Source organism: Heptranchias perlo, chromosome 6 (genome assembly GCF_035084215.1).
Source record: "Heptranchias perlo isolate sHepPer1 chromosome 6, sHepPer1.hap1, whole genome shotgun sequence".
NCBI lineage: Eukaryota > Metazoa > Chordata > Chondrichthyes > Hexanchiformes > Hexanchidae > Heptranchias > Heptranchias perlo.
In genome coordinates, this window is record NC_090330.1 from 1,910,299 (window position 1) to 1,929,778 (window position 19,480).

General features: G+C 47.4%; 2 protein-coding genes across 2 annotated transcripts in view; both read right to left on the reverse strand.

Moving 5' to 3' along the window:
- Nucleotides 1-220: 220 nt before the first annotated feature.
- Nucleotides 221-8,994, reverse strand: LOC137322658 (sialidase-3-like). The gene is made up of 3 exons (XM_067985580.1): nucleotides 8,934-8,994; nucleotides 7,352-7,563; nucleotides 221-4,994 (listed from the first exon to the last, which is right to left on the reverse strand). Exons 2-3 carry the CDS (start codon nucleotides 7,553-7,555, stop codon nucleotides 4,002-4,004), a joined length of 1,197 nt encoding a protein of 398 aa, XP_067841681.1. The 5' UTR covers nucleotides 7,556-7,563; nucleotides 8,934-8,994; the 3' UTR covers nucleotides 221-4,001.
- A 3,508-nt stretch (nucleotides 8,995-12,502) lies between these two features.
- Nucleotides 12,503-19,480, reverse strand: part of pgm2l1 (phosphoglucomutase 2-like 1) — an 82,678-nt gene continuing 75,700 nt past the window's right edge. Inside the window, exons 13-14 of the mRNA XM_067985581.1 lie at nucleotides 18,505-18,638; nucleotides 12,503-17,115 (exon numbers count right to left, since the gene is read on the reverse strand). Coding sequence (XP_067841682.1) covers nucleotides 17,016-17,115; nucleotides 18,505-18,638 — 234 coding nt within the window. The 3' untranslated portion in view covers nucleotides 12,503-17,015. The remainder of the gene's footprint in view (nucleotides 17,116-18,504; nucleotides 18,639-19,480) is intronic.

A 19,480-nucleotide genomic window follows, 5' to 3' on the forward strand; every position in this document is an offset into this window, starting at 1 on the left:
CCCTAACGAATCCTCTAATCATCTTAAAAACCTCAATTAGATCACCCCTTAATCAAGGGAATACAAACCTAGTCTATGCAACCTGCCCTCATAACCAGCCCCAAGTTTACTTGGGACTGGTTTGCAGTTGGTTAATTTGTACACAGAGATGGACCTGCTGCAGAGACTGGAGGGAGAGTCGGAGGGGAGAGTGCATCTATAATTCAGGCTCACAATGAACTTTCATAAACAGTTTGATATATATTTTAATTCGGTTTATGTATAAATCTTTATACCAGGCACAAAAAATACATAAATAAACATCAAGACAAAATGGAAGAAGGTACATGGGCACAGAACAAGATAGAGGCAATCGCAGAGAGGGGCCAATGATTGAGGTTTCCCCGAGAGCAGCAATGAAAAGAAATCACCAGAATTTGAATTGTGGAGAATTGGGAGAGGTGATCGAATGTGCAGTGGGACAGATGGGTTTTGAGGATGTCGTTTAAAGGTGGACGGATGGCCCTAGAGGGACAGGGCCCCCAGTTTTATGGGACATGGGGCCCTCTACCTGAGGTTGGGTCTGGAGCCTGTGGCTGAGATGGTGTAGAGGGAGCTTTACTCTGTCTGACCTGGGACGTACCTGCAAAGCGTTTTATTCCCCATGCCAGCCTGCACCGCGATGAGGGCAAAGTAGAAGACACAGAATTACATCGAATGTACAGCACAGAAACTGGCCATTCGGCCCAACTGGTCTATGCTCCACACGCGTATCCTCCCTCCCTACTTCATCTCACCCTATCGGCATAAAGTTCTATTCCTTTCTCCCTCATATGTTTATCCAGCTTCCCCTTAAATGTATCTTTACTATTTGCCTCAACTACTCCTTGTGATAGTGAGTTCCACATTCTCACCACTCTCTGAGTAAATAAGTTTCTCCTGAATTCCCTATTGGATTTATTAGTGACTATCTTATATTTATGGTCCCCTAGTTCTGGTCTCCCCCACAAGTGGAAACATCTCCACGTCTACCCTATCAAACCCTTTCATAATCTTATCAGGTCACTCCTCAGCCTTCTCTTTCCTAGAGAAAAGAGCCCCAGCCTGTTCAATCTTTCCTGATCGGTATAACCTTCTCAGTTCTGCTATCATCCTTGTAAATCTTTTCTGCACCTTCTGCAGTGCCTCTCTATCCAGACAATGATCTGATTACTTCATCACGCCTGGAATATCCACCATATCCACTCGTAAACAGAGAAAAGTTCATCGCAGCAAGAATAATAATCCATGGCTTGTGACAGATAGTTGGAAACGAGCAGGAGATGATGTGACTGGGCAGGCTCATTAGATGCCGCCTCGTGGACAGGACATGCTCAGTAAGGCCGGGATAGTTTTGTAAATGGTGAACATCATGCAACACGGACTGTCCGTTCGCAAGGTCTTGGAGAGGGTGCAGAGGAGATTTACCAGAATGGTACCAGGGATGAGGGACTTCAGTTATGTGGAGAGACTGGAGAAGCTGGGGTTGTTCTCCTTAGAACAGAGAAGATCGGGAGGAGATTTGATCGAGGTGTTCAAAATCACGAGGGGTTTTGATAGAGTAAATAAGGAGAAACTGTTTCCAGTGGTAGAAGGGTTGGTAACCAGAGGACACAGATTTAAGATAATTGGCAAAAGAGCCAGAGGGGAAATAAGAAAATTTTTTCCGCAGCGAGTTGTTCTGATCTGGAATGCGCTCCCTGAAAAGGCGGTGGAAGCAGATTCAATAATAACTTTCAAAAGGCAATTTGGATACTCAAAGGAAACAGTTGGGGGATGGGGTGCCAATCAAGCGGGCTGCTTTGTCCTGGATGGCGTTGAGCTGCTTGAGTGTTGTTGGAGCTGCTCCCATCCAGGCAAGTGGAGAGTATTCCATCACACTCCTGACTGGTGCATTGCAGATGGTGGAGAGGCTTTGGAGAGCACGAGCGATAGCCCAGCTTCCTCTGATCACAGGGGCTGCAGCCACCGCGGGCGGTTTACACTGCTGTCCCAGATGTGTCGGGAACTGGGAAGGGTCACCCGTGGCTCAGTGGGTAGCAATTTCACCTCTGAGTCCGGAGGTTGCGGGTCCAAGTCCCACTCCAGAGACTGGAACACAAAATCCAGGCTGACACGATGAATGCAGTACTGAGGGAGCGCGGCGCCGTCGGAGGGTCAGTACTGAGGGAGCGCCGCGCCGTCGGAGGGTCGGTACTGAGGGAGCGCCGCTCCTTCGGAGGGTCGGTACTGAGGGAGCGTGGGAGGGTCGGTACTGAGGGAGCGCCGCGCCGTCAGAGGGTCGGTACTGAGGGAGCGCCGCGCCGTCGGAGGGTCGGTACTGAGGGAGCGCCGCGCCGTCGGAGGGTCGGTACTGAGGGAGCGCCGCTCCTTCGGAGGGTCGGTACTGAGGGAGCGTGGGAGGGTCGGTACTGAGGGAGCGCCGCGCCGTCAGAGGGTCGGTACTGAGGGAGCGCCGCGCCGTCGGAGGGTCGGCACTGAGGGAGCGCCGCGCCGTCGGAGGGTCGGCACTGAGGGAGCGCCGCGCCGTCGGAGGGTCGGCACTGAGGGAGCGCCGCGCCGTCGGAGGGTCGGCACTGAGGGAGCACCGCGCCGTCGGAGGGGCGGTACTGAGGGAGCGCCGCACTGTTGGAGATGCCATTTTTCAGATACGATGTTAAACCGAGGCCCCGTCTGCCCTCTCGGATGGGTGTAATAGATCCCGAGGCCACTATTCAAAGAGCTGGGGAGTTCTCCCCAGTGTCCTAGCCAACAATTATCTTCAACCAACACCTAAAAAAACAGATTATCTGGTCATTTATTTCATTAGTGGCTGTGGGATCTTGCTGTGCGCAAATTGGCTGCTGTGTTTCCTACATTACAACAGTGACTTCACTTCAAAAGTACAGCCCCCACTACTTACACCATCCACTCTCATTACGGGCAGCCGCCAATATCGGGCAAATGGCGCTATCTCTTGGTGTCTCCAAAATACGATACACTGTCCCATGCTTATAACAAGCTAAACACGTGAACACCAACATGCCCACTGTAAGTGCTGGGGAATGTACTTCATTGGCTCTTTGGGACTGCCTGAGGCCGTAAAAGGTGCTATATAAATGCAAATTCTTTCTGTGTACAGGGAGCTTCACTTTGCATCTAACTCGAGCTGTACCTCAACTGGGAATGCTCGACGCTGAGGGGGTGGTTTAAACAGAAAATCTCCCACAGCTGAACACCGACATTCCTCAGACACACAGGAGAAACGAGAGTATACTCCAACTCAAGCTCCCCCGATGGCTCAGTGGGTAAATGCTACTGCCCCATTCACACCCCGGGCTCCATCACTGATCCGCACTGTTACCTGATTGCAGCTGGGATAGTACAATTTAACCTCAGTGCCCTGTGTTAGGGAAGGGGTGGGGGGGAGTTCTGCTGGGGGTCCTGCTCCAGATCATTATCCAGTGACCCCTGCTGAACAGTGTGGGCGTGTGGACGTCAGGTGAGGACTGAATCGGGCTCGGCTGTGATACCCCTATGATTGAATAGCATGCACTGTCTAGGCTCATGCATGGAAAAATATGCCACTCGTGTGAGGCACCAGAGGGCTGCCAGTGATCATACAAGGAATGGACGCCTTCAGGAGAGGGGAGAAAATTAAAAAAGCACACTAATGTATACAAACATGCACACACACACTCGCACATACACACGAATACACACATGCATTCACATGCATGCTTGCACATACACATGCTCGCACACATGCACACGAATACACATGCAAACACGCAAAACACCTGCATGTGCCCGCACACATATACACACATACACGCACACATGCATGCATACACAAGTATGCACATACACATTCATGTACGCACACATACATACAACTGCTCTTAAGTTCTGGGAGGGATATTTCGGAATGTAGACAGGACAGGTCACATTTCAAAGCAAAGGGAAGAATTGCCTGCCTGTCGTTCTCGTCACCGGTCGAGCCGCTAAAAGACGTTTCTCATCACGTCCTCGACGGTGAAGAGACAGAAGGCGATTTGTTCCCAATACGATGCAATGCCGCCCTCGTACAGACAAGCGAAGGTTGCCATGCCGTCGAGGTAGGTGAGGTCGGAGTAGCCACTGGGGCCGTGATGGATAACCCAGGGGCCGAGCCAAGGCCGGGTCTGGAGGGGCAATGGATTGACGTAAACACCCAGGTTGGTCCGGTTGCGTTTATAACATACACGCCCGGGTTCACCGGTCGGATGCGTGTACAAGAGCCAAGACATCTCGCTCCGTGGCTCGGGCTGCCCATCGGGGGGGAGGCCGGCGGCTGATTTTGGAGGGCAGAAGCTCACCACACTCCCTTGGCACCCGCCCTTAGTCTCCGCCAACCCTTTGGCCAAGCGGACGATCTCGAAGTGACCGGGCTCTAGGCTGACCGCCTCCATCCTGCGCTGGCTGCCAGTCCGGGCGTTGCAGTACATCACGCGGTATCCGTCGGCGATGATGATTTCCGCCAGCTCGCACTCCGCTGCCTGGTACCTGGTGATTGGGTCCCCCACGCTCCAACTCTCCCCGCCGTCTTCGCTGTAGAAGTAGAATGAGTGCGGCTCCGTGCAGAACCAAGGGGGGATCAGACAGCACCTCTGCCTGATGTAGTAGGCATAGGCGGGCACCATGAGTCTCCCGCAGTGCGTCTGGATGCCGTGCCCCGGTCCCACTGCAAACGTGCCCCACTTACAGATCTGCTGGCCGATGGCCTTGCCCGTCAGGTCAGTCAGCGCACTCCAGCTGGCCCCGTCGTCGTGGCTCAGCACATAGCACAGCCTGGCAGCATCCTTCCCGCACCAGATCTGCTGCCCCTCCGACACTCCTTCCTTGATGCAGTTGAAAAATAGGTAAACGACTCCGCGTTCTCGCTCGTACACCGGGCACGGGTTCATTGTCCGATAGCCCGGCAATCTGGCCGTCTCCAACCTCACCGTGTCCTCCCACTGGGAATGGGAAACACAACTAGATCAGGGCACAGGTTATCCTCCACAGAATCTGCACCAGAGTGGGGTGCAAGGAGCAGGGGGATGGGGAGGGGTGCAAGGGAGGTGGGGTGTAAGGGGGACGGGGTGGGGAGCAAGGTGTAGGGGGATGGGGTGGGGTGCGGTAAGTTACGCCAAGCCACAGCCCCAATCCACCACGGAATTACCAGTCTTGGCTGTGCCATCGCAGAACTGGAAGATTCCCCATGGCACATCATAGCAGCCAATGACACTGGTGTAAACAAACACTTTGAGCCGCCAGCTTGTTACAGCAGCTGCTGTTCGCTCTCAAATATCTGCTGCATGCGCGATCGCCAGCGTGCCCTTTGGCACAGCTGATCCACGGTGACCCCATTGCCAGCAGTATGGAACTGGAGTCAGGTGTAGGCCAGACCGGGTAGGGGTGGAAAATTCCCTCCCCTGAAGGGCATTAGTAAGCCAGTTGGCTTTTTACCACATTCCGGCAGCTTTCATGGTCAGTTTTATTCTGGTGCCAGCCCACAAATGACCAGATTTATTCAATTCTACCCCGAGTTCTGGAATTCCGCAGCTGGAATATTGTGTTCAGTTCTGGGCACCACACTTTAGGAAGGATGTCAAGGCCTTAGGGAGGGTGCTCAGGAGATTTACTAGAATGATACCCAGGATGAGGGGCTTCAGTTATGTGGAGAGACTGGAGAAGCTGGGATTGTTCTCCTTAGAACAGAGATGGTTAAGGGGAGGTTTAATGGAGATGTTCAAAATCATGAAGGGTTTTGATAGAGTAAATAAGGAGAAACCGTTTCCAGTGGTAGATGGGTCAGTAACCAGAGGACACAGATTTAAGGTGATCAGCAAAAGAACCAGAGGTGACATGAGGAAAGTAAAATTTACGCAGCAAGTTGTATGATCTGGAATTCACTGCCTGAAAGGGCGGTGGAAGCAGATTCAATAATAACTTTCAAAAGGGAATTGGATAAATACTTGAAGGGAAAAAATTTGCAAGGCAATGGGGAAAGAGCTGGGGGGTGGGACTAATTGGATAGCTCTTTCAAAGAGCCAGTACAGGCACGATGGGCCGAATGGCTTCCTCTTGTGCTGTACCTCCTACAATATTATGATAGGTCATTCAGAGTATAATCGCTGTTTGGCTGGTATGTTTACATCCTTGTTTTCAAATCCCTCCATGGCCTCGCCCCTCCCTATCTCTGTAACCTCCTCCAGCCCTACAACCCTCCGAGATCTCTGCGCTCCTCCAATTTTGGCCTCTTTTGCATCCCTGATTTTCATCGCTCCACCAATGGCAGCCCGTGCCTTCAGCTGTCTAGACCCCAAGCTCTGGAATTCCCTCCCTAAACCTGACCGCCTCTCTACCTCCTTAAATCCTGCCTCCTAGACAAAGCTTTTGGAAACCTGTCCTAATATCTCCTTATGTGGCTCGGAGTCAATTTTTGTCTGATTACGCTCCTGTGAAGGGCCTTGGGACGTTTTACTATGCTAAAGGCGCTATATAAATGCAAGTTGTTCAAAATGCTTGTAAATTTCAGGCTCTATGTCAGAAAAAAACAGCATTTCTTTTCAAGTAATTCTTGCAATGCGGATGTGGCAACGCCGTTATTTACTGCCCCTCCCTGGTTGCCCTGAGTGGATGTTGATACAACTGAGTGTCTCGCTCGGCCACTTCAGAGGGCAGTTAAGAATCAACCACGTTAGTGTGGGACTGGAGTATAGGCCCAGAACGGGTAAGGACGGCAGGTTTCCTTCCCTAAAGCACCAGTTGGGACTTTACGACAATCCAACAGCTTTACGGTCACTTTTACTGAGACCAGTTTTTGTGAACTGAATTCAAATTCTAAAACTACCCACAGTGGGACTTGAATTCTTGTTCTCTGGATTATTCCTCCAGTAACATAAACGCTACACTACCGTTCCCTTTCTCTTTTTTAAGAAAATACACTTTGAATTGCGCCAGAAGCTCTCGAGGATTCTATATCGCAGATGGCTGAGGAACATTCCCCACCTTGTGCTGCATAGAATTACATCGAGTCTACAGCACAGAAACAGGCCATTCGGCCCAACTGGTCTATGCTCCACACGAGTCTCCTCCCTCCCCACTTCTTCTCCCCCTATCAGCATATCCTTCTATTCCTTTCTCCTTCGTGTGATTATCCAGCTTCCCCTTAAATGTATCTATACTATTCGCCTCAACTACTCCCTGTGGGAGCGAGTTCCACATTCTCACCACTCTCTGGGTAAAGAAGTTTCTCCTGAATTCCCTATTGGATTAATTAGTGGCTATCTTATATTTATGGACTCTAGTTCTGCTCTCCCCCACATACCTTCACTGATCCTTTGTGAAGGTGCCCTCTTCTCAGCACCAGAATCTTTGCATCGATATCTCGGGCAGAGGCTCGTTTCTCTGCAAACGCTAAGAAGATTTGCTTCTTATGGAGGTAGAGAAGCGAGGGGATGCGATACACAACTCCATTGTTCTCCTTCTCAAACAAGGTGACTTTGCTTGGAAGATGGCCGGTTGCCATCATTAGGGTCCCTGCAGTGGAGAAAAAAAAATAACAAACATGTGTCCACAGCATGTAAGTAAATAAATAAAATGACAGAGTGCTGCAGTAGGTTACGCATTCCCTCCACCCCCACCTTATACAGAACAGGGCCCGATGGTGTAACTGGGACCCGGGGGGAGAGGGCAGTGATGGCTTCCCTGTCAGGCCAGACCTGCCGGGAGGGTGTCATGGGCCAGAAGAGACCCAGGCGGATAAGTTTTAAAAATTTAACTTTAGGTTTCTTTTAGAAGCGTCTCCCTTGCCCACGGCTCCCGCGCAATCGCCTCCTGCCCCCCCCCCCCCGAATTCCCGCTTGCGCCCATCGGCCAGGTACTGTATCTGACCGGGTTCGGGTGAGGCTCCAGGTGAGATCGCGTTAAGATCGGCCCAGGCGCTCCATGGGTTCGCTGCTTGCTTTGGGGGGGGGTTCACGCCCTTTAAAATAGGAGCCAGAGAAAGTATTTCCTCTCGTGGGGGAATCCAGGACAAAGGGGGCACAATCTTAAAATTAGGAGAGGTGCTGTATAAATGCAAGTTCTTTCTTTCAGCCCCAATTTTGGTTTGTCAGAAAGTCTTAAGTTTATTCTGTCTGTAAGCTAGTATACCAGTGGCTAGTACTTTGGCCTCTGACTCAGAAGGTTGTGGGCTCAAGCCCCACTTGAGACGTGTATATAAAATCTAGGCTGATGCTTGCAGTACTGAGGGAGCGCTGCACTGTCAGAGGTGCTGCCTTTTGGATGAGACGTTAAACCGAGGCCCCGTCTGCCCTCTCAGGGGGAACGTAAAAGATCCCACTATTGAAAGAAGAGCAGAGGGAGTTCTCCCCGGTGTCCTGGACAATATTTATCCCTCAACCAACATCACTAAAAACAGATTGTCTGGGTCATTATCACACTGCTGTTTGTGGGATCTTGCTGTGCGCAAATTGGCTGCTGCGTTTCCTACATTACAACAGTGACTACACTTCACAAAGTCCTTCATTGGGACATTGTGAAAGGCGCTATATAAATGCAATTCCTTTCTTTTACAATGAATAATAGTTTTGTTATATAAAAAATAATATAAATAAAACAAAATAAATGCAAATAATATATTTATAGGATGTAAATAAAATATAAATAATAAAGCAAGCTAAATGCGATAGGGTGAAGATTTAGATTAAATAGAAATACAAGTGACCGTGCAGCAGGGATGAGGAGGAGTCGGAAGGCCCCGGGCCTGCGGCTCCGGTTCCAGCCCCGGTTCGAGCGGCAGGCGGTAGCCCCCGCGGCCGAACCCTCGCTGATTCTCCAAAGCGCGATCCGGGACCGCTCTGACGCTTTTATTTAGATTTAATTTTATTTTAATTGTTTTTTTTTACCTCAGGCTCTGGCCGCCTGATCTCTATGGAAACTCGCTCCCGGTGCGCAATGAGCATGCGCGACGCGCGGTGGACTCTGGGAGTTGTAGTCCCTCACATTAAGAACCATTGTAAATAATTTTACAACACCGAGTTTTAGTCCAACAATTTTATTTGAAATTCACAAGCTTTCGGAGGCTTCCTCCTTCCTCAGGTGAATGTTGTGGAAACCAGTAAGAACAGAGTGTGGAGTGAGGCAGTGGGTAACCAGCACCTTCCAGTGGGGAGAGGGTCGGTAGAGAATAATTAGGTTGTAGCCAAAGCAAGAGGCTCAGATGGCTAAAGAAGAAAGAGCAGTAACTTGCTTTTAATACAGAGCCTTCATCACATCCGATGAAGTACTTTTGAACTGTAGTCACTGTTGCAATGTAGGGAAACGCAGCAACCAATTTGCCCACATACCGGAATGAGATGAATGGGCAGATATGTTTTTAGTGATGTTACACAGAACGTACAGCACAGAAACAGGCCATTCAGCCTAATAGGTCTATGCCAGTGTTTATGCTCCACACAAGCCTCCTCCCATCCCTCTTCATCTAACCACATCAGCATATCCTTCTATTCCTTTCTCCCTCATATGTTTATCCAGCTTCCACTTAACTTAATATATGCTATTTGCCTCAACTACAACTTCTGGTAGTGAGTTCCACATTCTAACCATTTTCTGGGTAAAGAAGTTGCTCCTGAGTTACTTATTGGATTTATTAGTGACTATCATATATTTATGGTCCCTAGTTTTGGTCTCCCCCACAAGTGGAAGCCTCTTCTCACGTTGGTTAGGACACCAGGAGAACTCCCCTGCTCTTCTTTGAGATAGTGCTGTAAGATCCTTTACATCACTTAAGGGGGCACCAGGGGCTTTATATTCACGTGCTAGTATCCATTGCAGTATGAATGGAATGAACCAAGTTTTGAGATTTTAAAAAAGTTTTACTACTGCTGAAGAGCGTTCTAGTTCAGGAGGAGCAGTAAATGGCATTTGGAGAAAGCTTTACTTCTTTGGCAGCCCAGTGGGAGTTTCCTTTTAGATCACCCCCAGCCCCCCAAAGGTGCTGACCTCTTTTTGAGGTACAATTTCCCAGGTGCATTACATACAAAATTGACAGGCAAGACCACCTGGTCCATCAAGCCTACCCCATACCATGATGGCCAGAGTATCCTGACTAAACACTTATCTCCCTCCCTCCTCCCCTCGCAGCCTGGGAGAGGCAAAAAAAGAGAAAAAACCCAGGGCCAATAAAAGGAAAAAATACTGAAATTCCTCTCCAAACCCCCCCAGGTTGGAAACCAGTCCAGATCACATGGACCAAGTATTATCTACGAAGACACTTACCTTCTATACAATACGATCTCTGCCCCAGTCAAGAACATTTCCAGCTTCTCCTTGAAGACGTGCAGAGAGTCAGCATCCACCGCACCAGCCCGCAATATATTCCAGAGGCAAATTTTATTTAATCAAATTAAATTTTTTTAACCTCTGCAGGCCTTATCCCTCTGGTAACTCGCTCCCAACTTGAGATGAGTGTGCACAACATGAACAGGACCTGGTGACCACGTGAATAGCCTATTCAACTATGTGGGGGAACCCCAAACTGAGCCTGTTCTCACCAAGCATCCACATACATGTGTTTTCCAGCAGATGGTGCTGGATAACAAATCAGGAGTAGGAATCCAGGCTGATTTATTTCTCCCTCCTGAAGCTAATTGTGGCAGCTTGACTACATTCTAGTCTGTGTGGCGTAGTGCAATGCTACCTTCCTCCATCACGAGAGCCTGAAAGGCAGCTCTTTCCATAGCTTTATTTTGACATTCAACGGCATTACCATCGTCGAATCCCCCACCATCAACATCCTGGGGGTCACCATTGACCAGAAACTTAACTGGACCAGCCATGTAAATACTGTGGCTACAAGAGCAGGTCAGAGGCTGAGTATTCTGCGGCGAGTGACTCATCTCCTGACTCCCCAAAGCCTTTCCACCATCTACAAGGCACAAGTCAGGTGTGTGATGGAATACTCTCCACTTGCTTGGATGAGTGCAGCTCCAACAACACTCAAGAAGCTCGACACCATCCAAGACAAAGCAGCCCACTTGATTGGCACCCCATCCACCACCTTAAACATTCACTCCCTTCACCACCAGCGCACAGTGGCTGCAGTGTGTACCATCCACAGGATGCACTGCAGCAACTCGCCAAGGCTTCTTCGACAGCTCCTCCCAAACCCGCGACCTCTACCACCTAGGACAAGAGCAGCAGGCACATGGGAACAACACCACCTGCACGTTCCCCTCCAAGTCACACACCATCCCGACTTGGAAATATATTGCCGTTCCTTCATCGTCGCTGGGTCAAAATCCTGGAACTCCCTTCCTAACAGCACTGTGGGAGAACCTTCACCACACGGACTGCAGCGGTTCAAGAAGGCGGCTCACCACCACCTTCTCAAGGGCAATTAGGGATGGGCAATAAATGCCGGCCTCGCCAGCAACGCCCACATCCCATGAACGAATATAAAAAAAAAATTTGTAAGGAAAGGGCTTTCAGTAGCAATGGCATCCTACTAGTCATCCTGGGAGAGAAACAGATAATCACATCCTAATAGTACACAGGTTGTGCAATGAAGATCAGAATATGAAACTGATCACTTCATAACCTATTACTAGAAAGTAAGAACTTGTACTAATACACCACCTGACCACATCTCTCAAACATCCCATTGCACTTTGCAAACACTGAATGTGTCTGATTAAAGAACTTGCATTTATATAGCGCATTTCACAACCTCAGGCTGTCACAAAGCACCTTACAGCCAATGAAGTACTTTTTGAAGTGTAGTCACTGTTGTAATGTGGGAAACATGGCAGCCAATTTGCGCACAGCAAGGTCCCACAAACAGCAGTGTGATAATGGCCAGATAAATCAGTTTTAATGATGTTGGTTAAGGAATAAATGTTGGCCAGGACTCCCCTGCTCTTCTTCAAAATACTGCCAAGGGATCTTTTACATCCACCTGAGGGCAGACGGGGCCTCAGTTTAACGTCTCATTGGAAAGACGGCACCTCCGACCATGCAGCACTCCTTCAGTACTGTACTGGAGTGTCAGCCTGGATTACGTGCTCAAATCTCTGGAGTGGAACTGAACCCGGCAAGAAACTACCAACTGAGCCACAGCTGACATCAAGCTGCGGTAGGTGCCACACAGGAGGCTTAGTGTTAATGGGAGTGTGGCATCACGGGTAGGAAGCTGGTTAAGGGAAAAGGAGCAAGTGAGTGGTAATATATGGATGTTGTTCAGACTGCAGGGATGTAAACAGTGGTGTCTCCTGGGGATCTGTGTTGGGACTGTTGGTCTTTTCTATACATCTATATCTCTTGCCTCGGCTGCAAGGGGCACAATATCGAGATTTGCAGATGACACAAATAGGAAGCATGAGGAGTGACCTCAGGAGAACAGACCTGTTAGTAAATTGGGCAGAGAGATGAAATTTAATGCAGACAAAAAAAAGGTCAGGCGTATATTTCATTTGCGTTTCTTTCCATATAGATTTTAATCCATAAATGACATCCATAAATAAATATACAACTATTACTAAACGGGAGAAGTGCAAGTTCTTATTAAATGACTGCTCCGATCTATGGGGTTAGAATGACCATTTCAAAGGTGCGGAGATGCCGGTGATGGACTGGGGTGGACAAATGTAAGGAATCTTACAACACCAGGTTATAGTCCAACAAATAAAACTGTTGGACTATAACCTGGTGTTGTAAGATTCCTTACATTTCAAAGGTGCACAACTCTTAATCTATTGGGACTGCTATGAATATCCACATTCAAAGCTCCCTTTTAAAAGAGAAACCCAGGTGAAGGGCCATGGTAAGTAGTGCAGGGAGCCACCAAGGTTGAAAGAAAATAGAAGACTGGGGTTTTTATAGATTGCAGTAGGAAGAGAGTTTTGAGAGCCTGGGCGAGAATGAGGTAAGAGTAAGAGACTGTGCGATGAGTCTAGATTCAACACAGCTGAGATGCAGGGCGGAGGGGTGTGTAGGAACAAAAAGGAAAAGTGCAGAGGAACTCGGGCTATCAATAAGCGGAAAGACGGCAGGAAAACGCAGTGTGGTCTAAATAGGAAGCAACAACCGCAGCGAAATGCTTCTATTATGTACGACTGGGACACTCACTGAAGAGCTATATTGGAGCACTTTCCTCATTTCAGGTTGTGCACAATATGCAGCCGCAAGGGTAAATATGGGTAATGTAAAACAATTTTGAAGTTAAAACATAAATGGACACCGTTGAAATTTACCATCAACCCCAAACTCCGAGCAACCCTTAAAATATTAATACATCGGAAAGACAATCAGGGAGGGGAAAAAAGATAATATAATCCAACTGTTTGCTTTCCAATCAAAACAACATAACATTGTGTGCAGGATTCCACAGGCAGTACAGGCAATGAGGTAATATCACAATTACAGTCAGTCACAAACACAAACAGAACACAACGAGGACTATTGCAAATGGAATTGTGCTTATATAGTCCAAGCATTTTAAATACACACCCTCAGCACAAGTCCACCCGCACTAGCAACAAGATAGAACTATCGTACCCTTAGGTCAGAACCACACGTTCATTTAATTACAGCCAGAGTTTTTGGGGTGGATTTTGTGCACATTAATATCGTGAGCAAGAAGGGTCCTGGGAAATGCATCATCCAGGACTCCCCCGTCAGGTTCTGCGTTGGTCTGGATGCAGTCTAGGACTTCCTCCACCTCCTTTCTTTCCCTTCTCCAACTGCAAGCCTGAAACTGAGCCGGTGATTGGTATCACGCCGCTTTTATGTTGCCCTGCTGGTTTCAGGAGAGCGGCACAAAGCTGGCCTCCGCCCCATCAGACAGAAGTAGGAGCCAGCAAATCTAGCAGCAGCTCAGAAGGCCCACGGTATAAAAGGCCTCTGCTTCAAAGCCGGGCAGTTTAGATTTCTAACTGCAGCCGACGGTGAGAGAACGTGTTTGCAGATTTCAAAAGTAAAAGCACCCCAAACATTTCCACTCCCCTGAACCAGCTTCAGTCACTCCTTTGTGGTCTGAAAGAGACTGGCTAATTGTTGCCAAACTGAGTCCCTACCATGGACTGGCTCCATTGGGCAGGCTCAAATGTAGGCATCTTGGAAGAGTGTTTGAAATCGTTCACTCTCTAAAACAACGGCACGGAAAAAAATCTCAACCACAAGGGTACAAGGTAAACAGCAACTGTACATTTCAGAGAGCGTTGGTAAGCATTTATCTTTTCTAATATTTGTACACACAAGCCCATGACCAGGTGTTTCCCGGCACACTCCTAGCTCTAGTGACGTAATGTCCAGCAGGTGTGCCTCAATAAAAAGGACAATTAATTACCTTTAGGCAGGAATGTGGAACGCTCATCACACTAGAGAACGGCAGAGTTAACCAGCATTTCACAAAGTGCAAGACCTTCCCTGTACTTCAATACTATCGCCACTCTGCTTCTCGAGCCCTTAAAAGTTCTCCCTTAAAAGTCCTGAAATAAAATACGCTTCTGGTGGTAGCTGAACCCCATTTATTCTCATGAACAAAAATCACAGCAGCATCTTGGAAAAGTTCATTTGCTCATATCTTCTCTGGGCAACAGGGTGCTGGAAAAGATTGTAGGTTTAGCAACGAGCTGAAACAAATCCCTCACATTTTTGTAGGGAATGAAGAGTCTAGCTAGAATTTTAAAAAATTCAAAGTACTTAACTATTTACAGCTGAATGCAAATGTTATTTGCTTCCAAACTGGGCACAGTTTGAATCCACTTGGGCCCGGGAAGACTCTCGGTGGTGAAGTGCACAGTGGGGTTTTTTTCTCCCTCTCACATTTCATAGAATTATACAGCGCAGGTGGCCATTCGCGGCCCATCATGCCTGTGCCGGCTCTTTGAAAGAGCTATCCAATTAGTCCCACTCCCCTGCTCTTTCCCCAATTTTCCCCTCCTCCAAGATGCTGGCTCTTGCTGAGGACAGTTCCACCGGCACTTCCTACCTTCCGGTACCTCGCACATGTGGCATTCTTTATGCATGAGCCGAGGCAATCAACGTCAGCAAGCTAACGACCATGGGGTGCATCACAGCTGAGCCTGATCCTGTACTCACCTGATGTCTGCACACAGACAGTTTCCATCAGGAGTCGCCGGAAAGCAATCAGAAGCGGGATAACCTTCCTCTCCCTAACTCAGGGAGGAAGATCAAATGTAACGTCTCTACAGCCAACCTGCCAGGGATCAGCTCACTCAACACAGACTAAGAACCAAAGCCGGACCTTCTGGGCTGTATGCTTCAGTTATGCACTGCCTTTGCCCACCGTGGAACTACGCAATTAGGTTTTAGAACAGATTTTTAAATAAAGGTGACAACAGTTTTTAAAATTAACACCTGAAAGAATCAAATCTGAGTTTTGCAGATAGTAAAATAAAAACTTTCAAATGCAAAGAATTAAAATAAAATAAATATTCTAAATGTGTTCTCTCAAGCCTTTGGTAAAAAGCTGCTTCCCAAAAAGTGCAAGTGGGCACAGTATGAACACGATATGGGACTAGAGTCTCACCCTGCACTCCACTCGACCATCCTCAACTGCAGTAACTCTCATTTTCAAAAATACTGCAGATGTTATATACACACGCATGCACACACCCACGCACAGTCACGCACATGCACGCACCCACACACGCGTGCAATTTCACAGCAGGAGAGAGCTATGAAAACCAGCTGTCCAGAAACAATGGCTCATTCTCTCAAAACTGCGTTCACATTGCCACATACTTACATAAAGCAACCATCCATCTGGTGTCAGGGTGACCACCCAGTAAATGTGATATTTGAAGACTGGAAAAAAATCTGGTTATCAAACACTGGACTGTATAAAAAGCTATGTCGACATGCGAGGCAGTCAGTCGCACGTGTGAGACAGTCGATTGCACGTGCACAAATGAAAGATGTGCACAGTTATTTTTAAATTGAAGTTCCCAATTTTGGACTGGGCAAAGGGCTGGAAACCCTATGTCCTCATCCACGACAGTCACCTTGCTGTAAAATTTGTTTTTAAACAATGTAATTCATTGCAGGCAAGGTGAAGGGGCAGCAATGCTCTGCGCCTGGGTCACAGCTGTGGGGAGCAGCCAAGTACCTCCCCAGAGAGGGAAGGTCACTGATTTATTTCACAGTGACACTTGCGGCAATTCACCCACTCACTTTCACCATTGCTAATTGAGTGAGGCATGGGAGAGTCAGCAAAAAAATAAGAGTCTTACTAAAAATGGTGCCTAGAAGGACAGTAAATGTTTCCAACACAAACATGCCTGTATCTTCTAGTTCATGGGATAAAACGTTTGTGCAAATTCACAAAAGGATCAAAGAAATACTAAACAGGAAGGGAGGAGATCAATGGTGGGGAGTTCAGATTTCTAATTAATTTTAGATGTTCAAATCAATATTTTTCTCCCTGTGCGTGGAATATACAGCGTCACATCACTGAGTGACTTTCATTACTTAGAATGGCACCCGGTTAGTCAGCGCATTTACAGCCCTCTCGAACAATGCTGGAATACTGGGGCTGTGTCTGGCACTTGCTAACAAGAGTCTCCATAATGCAGAACACATGCCTGCTAGCATATTGACGGCATTAACCTGCTCTCGGGCCATTTGGTGGGACTGGATTCACTTTGTGATGAAGTTTCTATTAAACAAATGGCAGCTGCATCCAGTGAACAAACATACAACACCAAGTAACAGATGCCGGAGACGGAGAATGACGAGAACTACCTGGCTGACGGGACAGGCAGCTTCTCCAAAGCTGGCTGTTTTCTAGGAACATCACAGGGCTTTTAATTCACTAAAGTGTAGAGTTGTCACCCATGCAGCATGTCAGCAGTGTATCACCCTCAACATTTTCCCCTCCAGCTCTTTAGTGCAAACAGGTCTGATGGTATTTCCTCGTCTCTCTCCCTCCAACACCAGACACACATACACGCTACTGTGGACTCATTTTAAACACGAGCAATCAAACCATTCTTCTCTGGTTCAAGAAAGTTCTTCACCATTGCATCAATCAGTTTGTTGAGTTCTTCTGCTAGGTAGGCTGTGTCACTGGAAATAAAAAGAAAACTGATTTTATTTTTAAGCCCGAGTACAAGCTGTAACCAGGGTCATGCCCTGAGCAAGTACTTAGAATTGTGAAGCAAAACATTTTGAGAGGAAAAAAAACAAGGAATTGGGAATATACACTCAATAGAAAGATGCTGAAGTTGTGGAGAAAGAGTCCTTGAGGGGTTCAAATGCATAATTCTTTGTAAGTGTGAGTGCAAGTCGATAAAACCATAAAAAGGCCAACAGCATTTTGGGTTTTCTAAACAGGGGCATAGGGTACAAAAGTAAAGGATAAATTTGTTCAAGTTAAAGGTTAGGCCACAATTACAGTGCTGTACAGAGTTTTCAGCACCCCATTACAGAAAGGACATTAAAGTCAGAGTGTGTACACTGTAGATTCACCACGATTATAGTAGGGATGGAAAATTATAGTTATGAGGAGAGATTTGAGATACTGGGATAATTTCCACTGGGGGAGCAAAAAGCAAAAGGAGCTTAAAAAAATTCTGAAATGTTTTGATACAGTGACTAGAGAAAGACTATTTCCTCTAGGATGGGAGTCATCAATTTAAAATGGTCACTAAAGGAGTGAGGAGAGGGGTTAGGAGAAATTTCTTTACACAAAAGGATTGTTAGAGCATGGAATGTTTTACCACAGTGAGTAGTTGTGGCAGAGACCATTGCACCTTCTAAGGGAAGAGTAGATAAATATTTGAAGCAGAGATAGATACAGGACTATGGGGAGAGTGCACAGCAGTGGGATTAGATTTGGATTGCTCTAGCAAAGAACCAGCACAGTCACAATGGGGAAAATGAGCTCCTTCTGTACTGCAAAGTTAACTTGTTGCATGAAGTTTGTCTTTTCTGATTATGCAAAGCCCATGAAATTCGACCAAAAACTCTGGATAGATGTACAGCCATAGTAATATATTAGCTACAGCTTCCTTCCATTTCATTGCCACATCAGCTTATTTTCACACTAATGACATGAACACCCAATGTGATGAGGGCGATGAACTGTGATGAAGCAGTGCAGCCAATGCCAAAATTATTTCTCGACTTCAGTTGTGGACCACCATCAAAGTTTGTGTTTCCCACAGAGATGAGACTTTGGGGACTTAAGAGGCCAAGCTCAGCAAACAGCTTTTAAACAGTTTAAAATGCTGTGGATTAATAAAAATTTTCAAGACTGACATAGATAGATTTTTATTAGGTAACAGTTTCAAGGGAAATGGATCAAGGGCGGGCAAATAGAGTTGAGGTGCAGATCAGCCATGATCTAAATGAATGGCGGAACAGGTTCAAAGGGCTGAATGGCCTACCCCTTGAGATGGAAGGGGTGAGAACAATTGTTATGATCAGGTAGAAGTCACAAACAGCATCACTGACCTCTGGCCCGGGGGTGCACAGAACTCAGCGTAGTATTTGATCTTTGGCTCCGTGCCACTGACCCGAAGAGTCGCTACACACCCGTTCAGGAAGGTGAAGGTGATCATCTGGCTACTTCGGCTCACAGGCAGCACCTATCACAGGAAAATAAATACTCTTTGGTTTGGCCAGTTAGAACAACAGAACACAGCACCAGGAACCAATACACAGTGTCACTATATAAGTGCAAGTAGTTGTATTCAGTGGAATTGATTCATTACATGGATATACTCTAGGCAACAAATAGTGCAAAATACACAGGACATTCCAGCAGTATCTGGTCTCTTTCCGGCACAGTTTTCTTCCCCTCTTCCCCTGAAGGTGCTGAATGCTGCTGAGTGCAGACCCACAGGTGCTGGGTTCCCTTCCAACTCCTCTCTTGAAAATCAGATGGATTTCCGCGGTGTGCGAGTCCGCGCGGTGTGCGAGTCAGCTGCACAGCTCTGTCTGTGTCGGTCTGTGATCTGTATCTGTGTGTGTGTGACGTGTTAGCTGTGATATGTGTGTATGATGTGCGTGGTGATGTGTGTAATGTCGGTGATGCGTGTGTGTCTATATATGTGTAATGTGTGTGTGCGTGTCTGATGTGTGTAATGTCTGCGTGTCGGCTGTAATGTTTTCCATCATGAAAAGCCTGCTGGTACTCCCATGAAAAAATGGCAACTGGGCAAAGTCTCAGAAGATCAAAGCACCCCAGGGGGAGGGTGTAAATAGGAATGTGGGAACAGAAGGCAGCCATTCAGCCCCTCAAGCCTATTCTGCCATTCAATTAGATCATGGCTGATCTGTATCTTAACTCCATTTACCCACCTTGTTTCCATAACCCTTAATGCCTAACAAAACTTTATCAATCTCAGTTTTGAAATTTTCAATTGACCCCCAGCCTCAACAGCTTTTTGGGGGAGAGAGTTCCAGATTTCCACTCCCCTTTGTGTGA

Excerpts from the sequence above, each read along its gene's own strand:
- LOC137322658 (XM_067985580.1), bottom strand. The coding sequence starts at position 7,555 with ATGATGGCAACCGGCCATCTTCCAAGCAAAGTCACCTTGTTTGAGAAG. Across the intron at positions 4,995-7,351 it reads TTCACAAAGGATCAGTGAAG|TGGGAGGACACGGTGAGGTT; the intron begins GTATGTGGGGGA and ends TCCCATTCCCAG.